This window comes from Lissotriton vulgaris, chromosome 2_1 (genome assembly GCF_964263255.1).
Source record: "Lissotriton vulgaris chromosome 2_1, aLisVul1.2, whole genome shotgun sequence".
NCBI classification, from domain to species: Eukaryota; Metazoa; Chordata; class Amphibia; order Caudata; family Salamandridae; genus Lissotriton; species Lissotriton vulgaris.
The window spans coordinates 144,516,668-144,535,903 of record NC_141687.1 but is presented as its reverse complement, the minus strand read 5'-3'; the positions used below and the strand labels follow the sequence as shown (position 1 = coordinate 144,535,903).

The 19,236-nt window shown below is 44.6% G+C and overlaps 1 protein-coding gene across 1 annotated transcript in view; it reads left to right on the top strand.

Moving 5' to 3' along the window:
- LOC147729702 (dynein axonemal heavy chain 9-like) overlaps positions 1-19,236 on the top strand; it is a 66,236-nt gene that overhangs the window by 18,091 nt on the left and 28,909 nt on the right. The window contains exon 3 of the mRNA XM_086954022.1: positions 14,543-14,653. Within this exon, the coding sequence (XP_086810148.1) occupies positions 14,543-14,653 (111 nt within the window). The remainder of the gene's footprint in view (positions 1-14,542; positions 14,654-19,236) is intronic.

Sequence of the window (19,236 nt, the reverse complement as noted above, 5' to 3'; positions counted from 1 at the left end):
TCTACGGATGCGAGCTCTGCAAATCACTTAAACGGAGACAGAAAGGCTAGGCCCTATCTCTGCAGACAGGTTCTGTTTACCTTCTTCACCAGGCAGGAATGTGATTCTGTAGAGCAAGCAGATAACTGTTGTGCAAAATACTGTCTTGGCACCCCGTGCTGGGCCTCTCTCGGCTGAGCAAGAAGTATGCGAGGTCAGGGATACGTAACTGCAGCTCTCAGAGTGTCTGGGGCCATGAAACCCTAATTCGGAGACTGGCTCAGGCTGAGCCACAAAATGGGTTCATCTCGATTTTAAAAGTGCACAACGCAAACACATGGGCCTCAATGCAAAATTAACGTTTCTTTCATGGGAGACTTGATGACTGGCATCCTAATGCAGGACGTAAATGCAGAGGCCTCATTATTCAGGCCACTAAGGGAAAATGCATGGGTGACATGCACATACACTAAACGTTGGGTACACGCAGGGGACATATTGGTCATGTAAAATTTCATTTACCTCAGAACGAACGCCTTCATTAAGTCATTATCCCATGGTACCGGATCACTTACATCCTTGTGTGTCAGTCTCTGTAAAGGCTTCGCTTTTAATGAAAAGTTGGCAATCCACTGACGACAGTAGCCAACCATCCCTAAGAACATCCTGACTTCTCTCTGAGAAGAAGGCACCATCATACCCATAATCGCCTCTATCTCGTCTGGTGACGCCTTCCTCTTGCCCTTTTCTATCCGGTGACCCAAATACTGCACTTCATTCAAGCAGTACTGTAGCTTATTTGGCGACACCTTGTGTCCATTCCCTGCTAAACGGTTCAGTAAGGCAATGGCATCAATCCGGCATGCATCTTAAGTCTCTGACGCCAGAAGGAGGTCGTCTATATACTGAACAAGAACAGGGTGCTGCGGCAGCACAAGACTCTCAAGGTTATTTTTCTAGATCTGATTAAAGATCGATGGACTCTCTGTGTACCCCTGTGGGATACAACACCATGTTAAAACACGATTTTCCAGTTTAAACGCAAAGAGAAATTGGCTCTCCTCATGCAATGGTATCAAGAAGAAAGCCTGACAAAGGTGGATCACAGTGCACCACTCCGCTTGACATGGAATCTGAAACAGTATCACATATGGATTCGGTACCACTGCACAACATGGAACAACTATGTTGTTAACCCGACGCAAATCCTGCACAATTCTCAATTTCTCTATCGGTTTCTGCAATCCCATAATAGGCGAGTTACATGGACTGCCCATTATCTCCTTCAGAATTCCCTACTTAAGCATAGACTCAATCACAGGCTTTACTCCTGCAACTGTCTCTGGCATCAAATTGTACTGAGGTGTTCTGGTGAACTCAACATTTTGCTTGACCTGAATCCTAACTGGCTCAACTCCTTTGATCAAGCCTATGTCCTCACCAGTGAAGTCCCACACTTCCCGTGAAACTGAATCTCTCAAATCAAGTGAAAGCTCTTCCACTGTCACTACAGGGTACATTTCAATGCACAAATGTTGATTTGTGACCTTAAAAGCAGCATCATCGTCATTGGTTTGCAGTTGCACTGCTTTAGGGGTGCAATAAATGGTGCAATTGAGTTTACACAGGAGTTCCCTCCCTAGCAAACAAACAGGGCTCGAATCGCACACCCCAAACTAATGTCTATCTCGAACGTCCCTATTTTCACAGAATCGGTTCAGTCAAAAGGCTTGTTATTTTCTTATTTGCAACACCTACAACTTGGATAGATTTTCCCGAGAGAGGTAGGTACGGGACTACTGCAGATCTCACAGCAGAACGGGTAGCACCAGTATCAACCAGAAAGGTGGTAGGGTGACCATCGACATCAGCTTCCACAAAGGGTCATCTCTGGTCTACCTCCAAGACTGCCCCAAGAGCGCAGTCTTCCTCCCCCCTCAGGCACCATCATGAACGGGTCTAGGTAACAATCCTCGCTGTCATCAAAAAGAGGCATCTGCTGGTAGGTCGGAGTCCCTGCCAGGATCCTCGGAGGCAGGAGAACCTGAACTCGCGTAGCCGAAGTCTCCCCTTTTATCGACTTTGGCTTTACTACTGTCTTTGTCACCTCAGGCAATTGTACCTGCACTACCTCCTTCTCCTGCTGCATCTGATTTGCAGGATTCAAAGGACACTCACGTCTCCAGTGTCCAATTTGATGACACTGATGACACTCATTAGTCTTCTTCAAAGTTGCCAGATTGACTCTTGGCCTAGAATCCTCTGTATTCCCCTTTTCCTTATTCTGACCATTCTGTTTCCTTCCCAGCGTACCTCCACCTAACTGTACTTGGCCTCACTTGTCTGCCGCTTGCATCTGAACCAGCAACAGCTTGTCCTTGAGTTTCTTATGCTTCGAATATACCTCATCACTGCAATATCTAGCATACCTCAGTATCTCGTCCAGCGGTTTGTTCTGCCAACAAATGAAATGCTGCTGGATCTTAAGACAAATCTCAGGTCTCAACCCTAGACCAAACTTCGACACAAGCTATCCCATATCCTTAGGATCCATTACATCCAACCCACTGTACTGCTTAAAGACAACAACCTTTCATAATACTCATGCACTGTCTCTTTTGGTTCCTGAACTGTCCGATCTATTTTCACCCAGTCAATATCCTGTTGCGGTACCTTAGATTTCAACCACAAGATCACTTCCTCGTACTTCTTCATAACAATCGGTGATGGTCCATTCGTGGAAACATCCCTGTCAGGTTCAGAGGTGGGCCATTCGACAGCAACCTTACATGCTACCCACAAGTCACTCTGAACCACAATGTCAAACAATGTATTCAAATCAATCCACAACACCTTCGAGATCTTGACAAACCTCTCAACCTGTTTGTACCATTCAACTGGACTTTCTCTCAGTTTTGGGAAGTCATTTGTGAATGCCGCCAAATCTCCTCTTCCCCAAAGCACATGCACATACCCTCCAGTAGCTATCTCTTGTGAAGGGTAGTTCCCAATTCCTTGTACTCCCCCTTCCCGGGGAGGTGGTTCTGCCGCATTTCTCTTAACACTCTTTTTCTTGGACCATCTTTCTTCCCGTTTATCAAGACTATTCCATGCTCGTATAACTATAATCAGCTCTCTGATGTGTGTCTTCAGTCCAATTACCCTCTTTTCGTCAAACTCTTGATCAGTATTCTGTAACCGGTGACCACCCTGCAACATTTTCGTTTTAGACAAATCCACTTCATACCTATTTGCCAATTCAGTTAGTTTCTCATGTGCCGACCGTGCTTTGCGGGTCACATCCTTTGCCACAAACAATAACTCGTCTGATTCATAAAGTTCCACCCTCTTTAAAGGCAAATTTCCCTCAACAATCTCGTCAACTTCTGCTTTTAACCCCATCACGTCCAGCCTTTTTGCCCTTATTGCTGCCTTCAAGATACCCTGACTGGATGCACCACTTGACTCTGCAGTCACTGTCCTGTTCCCTGCACCTACTCACTTCAGATGTGCCCCTTAAAGCCACTCTATTCTCGGCACTCCCATGATCCCAGTTCTCCCTTTGCCTGTCACTCGGAGTACCTTCAACTGACTCCCATGTCCTCAAATCTGACCTCAACTCTCCCAGGGATTTCGGTCTTGGTGCCCTCAGACCTATCGGTCCTCTTGACTAATCTGCTGTAGCCGGCAACAGCGTGCTTGACTCTACCAACTCATTCACTAAACTGTACCCTCCAAAGCTAATACTCCCTTCCATTCCTGTCTGTGATGGGCTTCCATTCCTCACCTGCTCCCGATTGTCCACTGACACTATGGGACCAATGGTAACCGTCACCCTAAGAGCATCCGGTAACCTCTGAGAATTTACACTTTCTGCATTCTGCATTTCCCCCATTGAGACTTTTCCAACTACTAAGTCAAACAAGTAGAGGAGTATCACCAGAAGTAAAGCTGAAGGTTTCCTAAAGGGGGGGTTTCAATAATGAAAGGAAAGGATTCATCCTTTTGTAAGAAACCCCTCACTCACCAACCAAGGTATCTCTATATGTGTAATGGTGGGTTGGCCATTACACATATAGAGATACCTTGGTCGTAACTCCCCTCTCAGTATCTCGCCACCCCTTTTTTTTAACATTGTCCAGTTGCTTTAAAATAAAATTTGTATTTTTATAAGTTAAACCAGGACAATTTTTAACATTTCTTTTTTTGCACCTACATTCACAACCTGCTCCACTGTACTTCAGGTGTCGAAGGACACCCTGGTGACGCTAGGCCACCAGGGTGGACTCCGATAATGAAGCATGTCACCACTAGGTTGGTGTGTGAGGGGTTTCTTATAAAAGGATGAATCCTTTCCTTTCATTATTGAAAACCCCCTTTAGGAAACCTTCAGCTTTACTTCGGGTGATACTCCTCTACTTGTTTGACTTAGTCCTTGACCAGGGGAATAGGAGTATTCTCCGTTCACCACGGGTGAACACCATCCCTTGCTCTCCCCCTTGTTTTCCAGTACTTTTCCAACTACTTCAGAACTCGGTGGAGCTTGTGGTTCCCTAGCTCCCTCTGTCGGGGCTGATCTCTCCCCCTCTTACTCCGGGTTGTACGGAGATGGTCTCTCAGATAACAGTCTTTCTATCAAGCTATCATCAGTATCACTGTCCTCATCGTCGGCCTTCTTTTTCTGTGCGTCCCCTGACTTGACCAACAATGGATACAATTTATCCCGCTCGAAAGTCTGTACTCTCCATCTCTTTTCCAATGCACCCCATCTTGCATCTTGAAATGCCCTAACTGACCTCTTCACTCGTTCCTGTCTCCTGTCCCTGATTCTTTCGTGTGCCGCCCTAATCCACGCATGTAATGCCTCAAACTGTGTTGGTCTAGGCCATAATCGATTTCAACGGATATAACACTTCCGATCTAAATGTTCCATATCTGGGAAAGGTCAACTCCTCATTTACTTTAGTCATTTTACACCAATTTTCAAGCCACAGTATAGTATGCAAACCCACATTCGTAGCCATATAATGACCTGGAGTGTCCTCGGGCGGAGCTTCTCCCCACAAGGCTCTACATTTTTTTCTCTTTTGAACACATCTCTCAAAACTTTGAAACATTTCATGATGAAACCAGCATTTCTCTTTTCGCAGCGCTTGTTTACTTCCTGATGACAATCCACCAATCCCAGCGCAGCTTCACACCAACCGCCTTATCACAGCGCTGCACCTTCTGACGTCACTTTTCGCCGGCTCGCAGCAGTTCCCCTCCTTTACTGTTCACTTCTCACTCACGCATACGTCCCATACATACACTGAAATAATCACCTGTACTTCCAGGCAATTACTTCGCTGACTGTACATCCACAGTCTGACTGTACGTCCACAGTCGTGTAATTGTCTACCCAAAACTGCCAACTGTCTGTCCACGAAACGACCGGACAATCACCTCAACTGATAGATTACAAATACTCAGCAACCCACGACCAGCGTCAGTTACTCACGCATTCACACACTTGTTCCCCCTATCTCGGTCCAGCGGGTAATCAATGGTACCTCACGATTTCTTTAACAATGGTCGACAATTGCGGTGGATGTCTGCTACACCCTAATTGCTTAAGCTACTCCTTGAACCTAATACTTTCCCGTGCTGCGCGCGCTCACAGCCTGATCTCCTTTCATACAACAGGCATTCCAACTCCGCAAGACATCAAAACGCAAACACCGCAATTTAACAACACATAACCCTATTCGTACCCGATTCATACTCACTCTCCCACGAACTGCTGCTTTCACCGCACCGTCACTCTCCGTCAGTTTCCATGAAACGCTGTCTTCCGCCGGTAATCCACTGGACAGTCATCGCCTGAATTCTATGGGCCTTGGGGAAACTCACATCCTAATCTAGGAAACCGTCCTCTGGCTACCAACTGATGACGCTGGGATTCTCATACAGATTTTTCCTTACCAATCCTTAGAATCCCTGGCCGACGGAATCTCTTTAGTCTGCAAAGAAGTGTAAAGGGAAGTTCTCTATTTTCATACTTATTACAATTTTCCAGAGACCAAATACATCCCAATCCAAAGGACCACTGACTACGTAGTAAAGTTTAAAAATGTATTACAAAGCCAAAAATAACTCAACATACAAGCACCTCAGCAAGAGGTTCAGGAAATAAACTGGCACTAATACAAACATAATCCTACGCAGGAGTCTCAGATTACTCAAAATGAAAAGCAGAGTAAGTGCCAGAAGCATTAGGCATACTATGATCGTTCCTACTTGAAGTCTTGACTGCATCTGCTCCAATGGGAAAGAAAAGGTAAGTCTGTCCCTACACTCACTCTAGGTGACATCCCTACATAACATACCTCCCAGGCAAGAGAAAAAGGTGTCAGCTGTGAAGGCTCCCTTAGAAGCTCATTCACTTTTCCTAACAAGCTATGTGGCCTTACTCCTGCAAAAGAAATACATGAGAACCAATCTTACACACGCTCTAAGTTACATTTCAAATTCAACTGCGAAAAGGAGCCTTTCCCAATGGAAGAATTACACATTGCAAATCTTCATGTTAGCTAAACTAAGAAAATTCAGTTAGGCCTCTGCTGGCAATCTCATGTCTCAGGCCCTTGCACTTTTAAATGCATTTCTAATACAACAACATAAGCATTAAGTTTAAACCATTCTAAGGCATTATTCTTATTACATTTCTAAACATTATTCCTTCTCATGTTAGAGCATCACGCATTTTAATAGGCAACCTACACGTGCAGCTTTTATATGGCACGTTCAAACCTAATGCAACATTTTAAACACTAAACAATAATTTCTGCTTTACTTAAGGTATTTTCCCGAATCTAGCACTACAATAGTCTTCAATGATATGAGCACACTTCTACATTTTGCAGTACACTTGATTAGTTCTACATTTCTAAGAAACACACATTCAAACAGTCCCAATTCAATATGCAGGTGCTGACTACGAATGATTATGGCGCACCCCTACAATTTTCAAAATAACACAGTACTCTATCAGTCTCATAAGTTGGTTTTAAGAGTAAGCAATAAGGGGTACTTTCAAACGAAAAATGAAAGGGTTGTAGCTATTTTAGATTAACATTCTTCACATTTATTGGTAAAGATGCAATATTTAAATTCACAGCAGAATTTTCACTATTGCAGCAACTGTTTGATTGAACTGTGGGCCAGATCATTGTTATCACTGTGTGATACACTATACAGATTGGGACAATATTCAGGTGAAATCCCTTATTGGGATGTGGTCTAATCTAGGTATGGGCGGAAAATCCGTTTCGCTCGCGGATTTTGCGGATTTTCGGGAAATCCGCAATCCGCGAGATTCGCGAATCTCCCGCAAAATCTGCAAATCCGCGAGCAGCGGATTTTGCTCGCACTGCTCGCACTGTTCGCGTGAGTTCGCGGCTTCCCAGTACAACTTCGCGCCCCGCGAATAAGTGCTAAATTGCAGAAATACGATCTTAGCAAAACTGAAACTACTTGCCAGGTTCAAAAGTTCAGGCTCATCATTAGTAGCCATTTCCTGTAGTGCTTCCTGAGGGGCCCCTCCAGAGTTCAGTTGCCAGTTGCAACTATTATGTGACCCTGCTCTGAACCTCAGAATAGTTACACATATGCCACAAAGGTCCTGAATTACAGCTAAGGGAGACAAGCAGGAGCCAGGCTGGAAGTTAAAATCCATTAATCAGCCCCTAATTCATTATTGTCAGTTGGGGCAGGGCAGGTGTTGTAACTAATTTTGCAACAATGAAAGCACTTAGCAAGTGCAAAAGATCACTAATCAGGGCGCACTAAGGAAGCAGGTGCCAGCTAAAAAAATATTCTGTGACACATTAATCAGCCCCAAATTAATTCAGGTCACTTGAGGCAGGGAAGGTGTGCTTTGCTTTGCCGAAAATAATGTACACTGGACAACCAGAGGGTGTGGTGATGAAACAGAGGGTGGCATGGGTGGGCCAGAGGGTGGCATGAGTAGTCAGAGAGTGGCAGTGGTGACAGAGAGTGGCAGTGATGAAGAAGAGTGTCCCAAACAGGCTGGACACATAGAAACAACAAGTTCGCAAAACTTGCGACCCGACAGGTAAGTTCGCAAATTGCGAAATTGTAAAAACCCTCGCGAACTGGCAGAAACACGGGCGAACACAAAAAAAAAATCCGCAAATTCGCGGGAATTCGCGGATTTTGCGGATTGCGAGTTCGCAAATCCGCAAAATTCGCGAACGCGAGATCCGCAAAATTCGCCCATGCTTAGTCTAATCCCTTTTTTATTTTGGCTCATGGCCTTTGAATGGTTGTATCCCAGAAATTCATGGAGACTGTTCAGATTGTAGAAAGAATTAGAGACAAGATTTTGGCATACTTTATCTAAGTCGGTCTTTTAAACTATATTTGTATTCTAATACTTTTATTTGTACCCTCCGAAGCCTCAGACCATGTGTAGTGGGGTTGGCCTTAGGACCTGGCATCCGACCAGGCCCTGTACTCAAAACTCCGCAGGCAGTACCCCGGCGCACAAGGGTTTACCCATGAGCAGCTGAGTTGACCATTGGACCTGGCCTCCGACCTGGCTCTACGCTGAACCCTTTGCGGGCAACCAATCCCCATATGGAATTAGCTGAAGGGCCTGGACTGCACCCATTGGCCACGTGCAGCAGTTCTGCATTTCATTTTTTTTACAGTTCTTTTTACAGGATTTACTAATCCTGTTCTGGATTTGCAAATCAGGAGACCGAGGAGGGCCACCATGCTCGCTTATGCCTTTTTTTCCCAACTCAATGCACCGTGTTGAGAAATTTTTCTGTGACAGTCAGCAAATCAGAGTGTGGAGGATTTGCCCATCCGCAAATTGATGCGGAATGGACGACAGTAGAAAAAGTCCAACATTCCACTGGTGTCCATGATGTTCTGAATTGGCTTGGTGAATTCTATGTGACTTTGGGAATCCGTGGTGGATCTGTGATTCATCTATTTGGATACCGCTAAAATGTAACCTCTTCATGCCCAGACTGAAACACTTTTTAAGTACTAATTTCTCAAAAACTACTGACTTGTGTCACACCAAACCCAGTAAAGACATTTCCTTGAGTAAAGATCTATTTACATGATTCGTTTGGTGTGCTTCCCTTCCGTTTTGTTTCCTTTATCAAGGGTCAAAGAATCCTATGGGAGTTAAAATGGGAAGTGTCACTTTTGGGAACCTCACCAACCCCTATTTGTAGGCCCCCATTTGCTGGTCCTGAACAAAACGCATATAAAAAAACAGGGGGAGGTAAGAGGTACGGTTAATGAAAAGGCCCGTCCTCGTTTAGATTTGGTAAACAATGCTAAAGTTATTAAGAAAAGATAAAAAACAATTTTGAAGGAATGTCTGAATTAACCATAACCACAGAGGCATTATTGCCACCCCTGTGGCATTGTGGCTGTAATACTCAAATCCTGTCCTCCTGTTCTGGCGCTTTGGTAGTCTTTCCTCCTGGGGTCTTCCTGCAACAAAACCCTGCAGCCCAAAAGGTGGACGCATTGCCTGCCTGCATCCCCAAGCACCTTAGAACTTACACCACTTGCAGTATGGCCTTGTGTCCAGCGGGTATTGTGGTTCCTCCAACCCTAACTGACACTTCCTGAGAATGTCCCCTGGGCTGTCACACCTCCCTGCACAGACTTTTCAAGAACATGATTTCAACCAAGGTTGAGAACGACCTCTCCTATGTGCCTTACTCCTCCCAGCCAGAAGAACATGTTTCTTCCCTCCAAGACCTCAAACGAAACCTCTGGGGTGACTTGTACCCCATCTCCCTTTGTTTCTATGGAAACAATATGACTAGGGTTGTCAGAGTGAAGTAGCCTTATGGATATTTTATTTTCCCTATCTCCCTTCCTCTCCTAGTAGAAAGCTAATCCCTTTAAAGTGTTACCTGTGCATAGATACCTGACTGAGACAGACACAGTATTTCTCACTCAACCTGAACACGTATGCCCCCTGTGCTCTTCTATAATCAGTGCACAGACTCTTAACTTAGCTGAGCAATAACTAACCTTATCTAAAAGATGGTTATAGCCCAAGTCTGATGTTAAAGAAGCTTACCATGCGTACTAATCTATTAGGGCGGTTTGCTTGTAGCAGAGATCAAAGAACCAGGAGGTCCAAAAAGCAAAACACTTTGGGGATTTTTACAAGTCAAAACTAGCTTTCTCACAAGCAATTGAAAGAATGTTTCAAGTTTGTGTCACATATCAGATTCCCTAGAAAATAGGAACTTGATATTATTTACACTGTTTTTGAGATTTCTACTTGTCTGTATTTTTTTAATCCTTTTTATTTAACTCTTGCTCAGTATACAAAAAGCATTAATACATAGTACCTGCTTTCGAAAGGACTTCACCTCAAAACAAATTATCAGAGTCATGACATTATCACAGCGGGACAGAGATTGCATTACGCAGACAGAATTGCGTGTGTACACAAGAATTGATTTCTTGACTCTCCGGGTCCTACGAGTGGAGCCCCGCCATCCCCCTGCCCTATCCCTTAGTTGCCTCTGTATTTGCGCCAGTAGTCCCAGACATTCCCCCATTTCCCTGGGCAGCCCCGACTCTAATAGACCGTCAGCTCTGTTCTTTGTCTGTATTTTCTTGGTACTGCTATCAGGATTGGGTTACAACGAGGATATGGAATTGGCTTACAAAGAATTGTTGATGTATGGCATAGAATCCATGTTTTGGGTTGCAATGTTTAACTGTATCTCAGAAATCTTTAGCAAAATATTTTTTTTATTGGAATAATATAATTGTACTCAGTACTTTTTCAGACTTTGGCCTCTTTTTGTATTTTACTGACGGTATAACTACCTGTCAAATTATTAGGAAATAGAGTGTTATGTTCTCAAGTGATAAAATATTGTATTTTATGAGTGTAATAGAAAAGAGAAGCCATCTGTCAAAACATATTTTAGTTGAAAAAGCTTGATCTATTTACTGAATGTGATATTCCTTTGGAAAAGTGTAGATAGTGGAATTGGTTTCAGTGCTGAATAAGTTGTGCTGCCCTTTTTAAGTTTGTTACATAGCTGCTACTAAGTCTGTTTTCTTTGCCGAATGCAGCATGTTGGCAATGGACTGCTAGGTCTAAAATATATATGGTTTCCATCTTGTTTCTTTTGTTGGCTGTCTTCTGAATTTAGGCTTACTATGAGGCCTCTGCTGTGGCATAAAAGGTATTTTACGAAGGTTCCTGTAGTTTAGAAAATTGCATGAAATTGCGAGTTGGGACCACTTTTCCCATAGCAATTCTCTTTTTAAATCTGCCTCTTGTCTCCTCCCTACTAAAGTCTGATTTTAGGTAGGGCAGCATTTGTCAACATACAGGCAGATGGGATGCTGCTTACCTATGTAAGCCAGCAGAGGACAGGCTCATTTGCTGAGAAGACCAAGTTAATCTGGCATCATTCTTAAATTGGGAAAATTAGACTATCACTGAGTTTGACTATGTACAGTGCTCCACTGTCTTTTGGCTGGGTTTGTGCTGTAGAAATACCTATACATACATTCAGTTCAGTAGTTATGAATCTTATGAGCGTCTTGTTTTTTTTTGTCCTCATAGCCACCATGAGTCTATATGCCAAAACGGATTAGCCGACGAACAGCTGTCTCAGTTTATCCAAACTGGTAGGGAGAAAAGCGGACAAGGTGGGGGCCAAACTTCCCTCAGCTGTCACTGACCCGACCGAAAGGCAAAGACCAGATCTAAGTCAGAATGGCACCCAACACGGGCCGGGCTAAAACTGGGCAACGGCTGTGTGGATGGTGGTGCCAAAAGACCCCATGGTAGTGTAATCATCGGACCCGGGGGAAAAAAAAAACGGGTAATCTACTACATCCATGAGAGCAAATACCAAAAGGCCCTTTTACTCTGGTTACCAGATCTAGCAAGGCCAATACGGGAGGTCTGCAAGAGATAGGCTTGCCAGTCACTGAAGGAGGGAGGCAAAGGGTCTTTCCATCTTCTGCATATCTCCCTTCTTGCAAGCAGTACTGCGTAGAACACCAAACTCCTAGCTGAAATCTGAAGTCCATCTAAAATCCCAAATATCACCAAAGGCAAGTTTACAGTAATCTTGAACCCCAATGATGTTGTAGGGGTGTCGCCAATGGCTGCCCAAAAAGAGCCTAATCGGGGACACTCGAAAAACATATGGGCGTCTGATGCAGCGATAAGCCCACACTTAGCGCATGAGACTGAGTTACCCTCGGTGAATTTAGATAACCTAAGTGGGGAATAATAAGCCCTATGAAGTGTATAAAGATGATTTCTACGCAGCCAAGACGGCTTCACAATATTCCATAAAAGCTCAAAAGAGGCAGCCCACAGTTCTTGCAAGTTGTGATCGGTGATTAAAGAACCCCATAACTAGTCCGGTAAGCTAAAGTCCCCATCCCTTTCCTCGAGTATAAATTTATACCATTGAGAGACCTCTTTTTTTGCTGGTTCTCTGTTCACTAAATTGGTAATAAGGAGGCTGTAGCCACCAAGAACAAGTTTATTCCCTCTATGGGGTGATGGTTTACGTGCTTGAGACCAGCTGGCCATTTGCAGGTATTTAAATCGTGAGAGATTGGGGCCGATCTTAGTTCGAAGATGTTCCCATGAGAGTAGGTCCCCATCATAAAATAGGTCTCCCCAAACTTCCAAGCCTGCATCTCTCAAGGGTGTCGCTAAGGTATCACCTAGCCAAGCCAGACTTTCAGGCAACCCCCATAATGGTGCTTTGTCACAAAAGTACCCCTGTTTTATGGATTTTGTTACATCTGCCCACATTTTTGCAAGCCCTTGCAAGACCTTCAATTTGATTTTTTTAAAGAATTTCGGATTACCGAATTTAAAAAGAAAACCAGAGTGAACCAGACCTTCACCATCCAACATAGCAGAAAACATTAAGCCCAACCCGTGATCCTTGGGAATCTTAAACAGCATTCGGGTATGGGAGAGCTGGAATGCCCATGCGTATAGTTTTAAATCACGGGCCGCCAAAATCTTATGAGCGTCTTCTCTGGAATGTTCTAATGCACGCAGTCAGGAGGTTTAGAATGTGACAATTTATGATTATTTGTAGATTAACATGCTGAAACTTCTGTTGAAGTGGTCCAGGGCCAATAATAGATGGTACAGACCTTCTGGACCAACATTCTAATTTTTGTCTTTCATGATGCCCTTTTTGTTTCAGGACATTCTATCCTCAGTGGGTGGAAAGTTGTAGTAACTTGATAGCCCTTCTGCCTCTGGCTACGCTGGTTTTAAAGGCTCTCTCCCTAGTTATAGATCCTCAGCTACGACTCGGGCCTATAACTCAGGTTAAGGTCCTTTAACAACCAATACAGATCTCCGCAGCCGGCCGTAATGTTTTATTGTTTGCTTGCATTGTAAATTGAGGGAAAACATGGAGCGGTCACACAAAGCAGAGGAAGGCAGATGTGTGTCTGTGTGTGGTTAAGATACTGGCAATGTTTGATGATAGCCTTATTGCTGACAGCTTGCCAGGTCTTAACAGAAGTTAATTACCCGTCACTCACATTGTAATCTGTCGCCTCAGTCCTTCAATTTTGGGTTGGGCAATTAAATAGTATTTTAAATTTTTTATCAGGGGGCGATAACACATGTTCTAAGGGATGCTGAGATTAGCTCTCCCAAGCAGAAGAGTTAGAAGGCGGATAAGCTTGTATTCCAATAATTGCTGGGTTCAGTGTAAGTGCGGAGTGGTTATGAAGTAGTTGGAGGCAGTGGGCGCGTTTTTTTGGGAAGTGAAGGTCTTTCGAGGCTTGGTCTGTGTTCTATTGGCCTTATTGCCTCATAGTTGTTAATGGACCTTATTCCCATGTTATGTGCTGTCTTGGACTTCAAACTGCATAGTGGATAATAAACCCACCATGCAAATAAATATAATTATAATTATTAAAAACAGTAAACAAAGGGTTGGCTGCTCTTTTTCTTGTATAAAAGTGATGGCCTGTAAACATGTTATTTTAGTAACCATGTATATGTTGGTTAAGTCTTGTGAGGACCCCTGATCAGGTATTGGCGGGAATGGTCTGCCCAGCACAGGGCCTATGGATGCTTTCTAATGAGTGGGTCGGAGGTGAAAGGGATGCGAGGGCTTGCGGAATCACCGCAGGGGCGTCCTAGAGCCAGACCGGAGCCGCCGCTGCTCGCAAGGACTCGTTTTCCAGTCCCAGGCGCTGCCTCCGGCACGGCACGGCACGACGCGGCTGCCCCGCAGATGCCTCCGCGGCGCTTCGGAGTGTGCCGAACCCACCTGCCGCCGCTGATCGCCAGCAGGCCGCGGCGGCTCCATTAAATATCAGCTCTTTGAGGATTTTTGCTGACAGTGAAACTGAGAATAATTTTGCTGCCTACCCGCGAAACAAATTATGCAAACGAGTAACAATAAACCTAATGTAGGCCTGCTCAGCAAGTTATTAGGGCTCCGTACGCGGGCGCCGAGCGCTGCATTAACAGTTGCTTCTGTAATTACAGCGGGACGTCATTCAACAGCTTGCGTCTGAAGAGACCCACGCCCCCGCCCTCGCGCTCAGCCGGCACCTGTGCTTCCGCTATGACGAGAACACCATGGAGGTGGTTGTCAAGGTACCTGACGCGCATGCGCTGCTGCACTGTCTCTATCAAAAAGCACTGGTTCACTTTCAGTGTAATACAAATCACTAATTGTTTTTCTAAAAGAGTTTTTTTGTGTGTGGAGTAACTGTTCTTTTGTTGAGCCGAGTAGTTTCACGGCAACCCACGTCTGCATGCACTGCACGCCTCTCCCCTCTTACCTATTGCTCTATTTAACACTTCAATGTATAGCATTACATTGCTTTGTGGCTAGCTTTGCGCTATATCAGATAATATGCATACATACAGGTTAATTGTTTCAGCATGATCATGTCAACTAATTTAAAAGATTTGAGTGAAAAGAAAATCATTTTTTGTAAACATAATCCTTGCAAAATCTGTTCGATTTTAATGCCACCGAAAGCCTGCACCTGAGACATTGACTGCACAATCCGGAACTAGGCTGGGGGTAAAAAGCGGCACATTGCATGCGTCATCCAAATGGCACTGCGTGCCCCTGCAGACCGGTAACACTGGCATGTGTTCCAACCCTCTGGGCATAGCGTAGAGCTGAGGATAAGGATAAGCCTACCGAAGGCGCTAGATCAAGGGAAATCAAAGCCCAGTGATAGCAATCTTAATTTGTGCCCATTGGGCGCCCTGAATTCCCATTCCAAGTGTAGCTGCTTCTCTTAACTTTAGGGTCTGATTTGTGCTTTGTAAATACCACCATCAAAATAAATAATTAACCTTTGTGTAAACTACAGAGGACCTAGTGGGTGATCTAGAGTTCGGCGGACGCGGTACTACGTCACACACGTGACATATCCCGTTCGCCATATTAAAAGTCCTAATGCACTTGGTTTAAGGTGGGTGGGTTGTGGGATATACGTCACGTTTGTGAAGGTGTAATCAGTCCGCCAAACTTTACACCAGGCTCATTGGTTTTAGTGATGTAAACAGGAAAGAAACATTTGCCTTCTTAGGTATGACTTGGATCACTGAGGTTGCAAAACCGAACAGCAGGTTCAAAATAGGATGGACTTGGAAGCGAATGCATGGCTATGTACATGGGCATCCGCAGAAATTTTTCCAGGGGCGGGCTAACCTTGCAAACGAAGGGGCATGGCTAATGTTAATCAATAGGGGCGGGGCTAAAATGGCAGACAATCAAGATCAGGTAATGCTCAGGTCAAGCTGAGAAAAAAAGTGGTGAATTCTGCATTTGAAACTGGACAACAATTAGAGCACACTTATGAACCCTAATATTACCCCCCTGGCCCCTTAAAACTCATACATTCCCAGATCCCTAAAATTAGCCCCCTGCGACCCCAAAACCCATAACCCAAACCCACCCTGACCCCTAAAATTGTCCCCCTGGCACCCCAAAACCCATACCCACCCTGAACCCTAAAATGTCCCCCCTTGCAACCCATACCCACCCTGAACCCTAAAATTACCATTGGCACCTCAAAACCCATATCATCTCTGAACCCTAACATTTCCCCTGGCACCCCAAAACCCATACCCGCCCTGAACCCTAAAACTACCCCTGGCACCCCAAAACTCATACCCACCTTGAACCCTAAAATTATCACTGCCACCCCAAAACCCATACCTACCCTGAACCCTAAAATTACCCCCTGGCATCCCAAAAGCTGAACACTATGGGGCAGATTTACAAGCTAACTGGCATGGGTGCAAATTCAGGACAGTGAGTGTAAAAATTTAGGACAAAGGGTCAAAATTCGGGACCAAAATTCAGGACAGCATGTCAAAATTCAGGACAAAATGTAAGGTTTACAGACATATACTATTGTGCAACCTTCTCTGATGTAAGTAAGTAAATGGACAACCACTAAAGTACAAGTGAAAATAAGTTTATATTAGGTTGAGACAATTGTGCACTTCATGGTTTGTCAGTATACGCGCAGCTTTAAGCAAATGTGCAGGTCTTTTTGTGGTAACAAAACCGCCCGACCTTTCTAGCTCCCAGAGAAAACACCTGATGCCCGGTCCGGCCAGTCTGGCCTTGATAACACCCTCCAATGACGCCCCTCATCTTCACATAGACCCTCTCTCATGTGTATTTAACTTCTTCTATAGTGCTACTCATCCCAAGTATGTGGGGCAGAGTTTTGGAGTGCGTTACAACACACACATATTATAAAGAGACAATCACTCATATAAATGGGAAAGTCAATGTTTAGGAAATGTTGCTTAAAATAATGGGGCTTACAATGTGTAATCATACTTTCATTCATCATTCAGTCTTTCACCATTCATTCTGTCCTTCCATCTGTGTGCCCAACAATGTCCATATTCATCCATTTATAAACCTATCCATCACGTTTCCTTCCATCCATCATTTCACTTATCTATCCCTCAATCCACCCTTTTACTCATCCATCATCCATCCATCTACCCTTTCACCCTATCCATCCATACACTCATCCATCCACTCTTCCACCCATCCATCCATTAACTCATCCATTCAGCCATTCACCCGTTCAGTCATCCATTTACCCATCCCCCTTCCTCTTTCAATTTCCCTTTCACTTGCCCATCCATCCTTCCATCCACCCACCCATCTACTCATCCACTCATGAATCCATCCATGGAACCTAGCATTCATCCATCCTTTCACTCATCCATCCGCCCTTTCACTCCTTCACTCATTGATCCATCCTTTTGTCCATCTACCCGCCCTTTCACTCACTCATCCAGCCTTACATCCACCCATCGATTCACCCTTTCACTTATCAAATCATCAATCCACCCTTTCACTTATCAATTCATCAATCCATCAATCATTTCACCCATCCATCCACCCATTCACTCGCCCGTCATCCACCCTTTCACTCATCCATACATCCATCCATCCATCATTTCACTCATCTATCCAGCCATCCATCCACCCATCCCTTCACTTACTTACTCACTCACCCTTTCACATTAATTATGAGACCTATCAAGAACTCCACCCTTGCTGTAGTTCCTAAAGCAAGGGGTGGGGTGGAGCAGGGTTCACTATGCCCCTGCACATAGGCAATCCGAAAAAGTGGGAGGCATGAGTCATGCATGATGCACAGTGCCTTGACGTGGGGCGACTGGCATGGTGTTGTTTCCAGAGCGTTAAGTGGGATGAAAAAACTAGGGGGGTCTCTCCAAAAGAGTGTTTGATGTAATACAATGCGTGGCTTAAAACACATGAGCTATAAATCTGTGCTTAATATAATGTGCCGCCCGACTGGTATTTTTGTTGCTTCTGTCATTGCATCCAGATATATAATACAACAAGTAACGTTACACCTACAACAAGCCAGAACTATTGGCTTTGTCTATGGTTGTTAGTTACATAAAATAAAAAAGCAGCAACCATGGCTGCTATACTATAACTATAATCCTTTCCTTTCAACTTCTTTCACCACCTTCTTTTGGCTAACTGGATTCTCACCTAGCAGCAGCATGGGCGTTTTTGCACTTTAATGTGACAGAATGCCCTGCCCTGGCCCGAGGCTGGAGGAGGCCACCATATGCTGTGCCAGCCCAGACTGACCCATTGTCATTCTGTATGTGGCAATCAGCCCCACACAGAATGATAATGGGCGGGGTGGGGCTGCTCTTGTGCACAGGGGAGTGCAAGGTGGCCCCATCAGGGAGCTGAGGCATTTTGCAGGGAACAGCTCTGTTCCCTGAAATGCCTAAAATTAAGGCAGACCATGTCCTACCCTAGGATGAGCCCCAGCAGGCCAGGCCTCCCTCCGGTATGCATTTGTGCACATGGGTGTGTGCAGGGTGGGGGGGGGGCAAGGAGAGGTGCTCCAGGGGGGGCATGCTCCCCTCCTTGCCCCCCCCCCCCAAGAACACCCATGGCTATGTACCAACTTCTTAACTTCTACTGGGGTGAGTGGATGGTACTATGATAAAGTGACCTGCTCCTCTATGAGAATTCTACTAATTATGATGTAAGATTCATATCACCAAGAATAACTGTAAAGTATGCCCAGTTTTCTGACATGAGCTGAGGTGTCACATATGCAAGAATTATGGTCCCTCCTCAATCATCAGACAATGTTCCACTCTGAATTAATGTGATTGGTTCTTTCAGTTCAATTAAGAGACCGGGATGTGGAGGCTTTGGCTATGGAGAAAAGTTTTTTATTTTAATTATTATTTTTTGGTAAACCTTTATTTACACACAGAGCAAGTACAGGTATGGGCCTACAACCATCACGGCTGGCCGCTAGTACGATTTGATCAACGCAAATAAAGCATGTCATTGAAAACAGTTGTCCGCCGCCCACCGACACAATACCAAGATTACTTAAAATTCGCCCACTGCTCGTCACATACATAGCAGGATCAATAAAGGTTTCTTTTGAAAATTTTAAAAGAAGAACAGGATCCGGAACGGTATATTCAATCAAGAACAAAGGAAGGGAGTACGATATTGTAGGATATTCACAGACAGGATGACTGCAATTAAAATAAGAGCACCGGTACGCCTTAAACAGGATAAGAAGTGAAACCATTACACGTTATGTCGTCATAGCTGTCCGACCAGCACATCCCAGAACATCCCAGAAACATCCACCCTAATAGAACAAACTGAA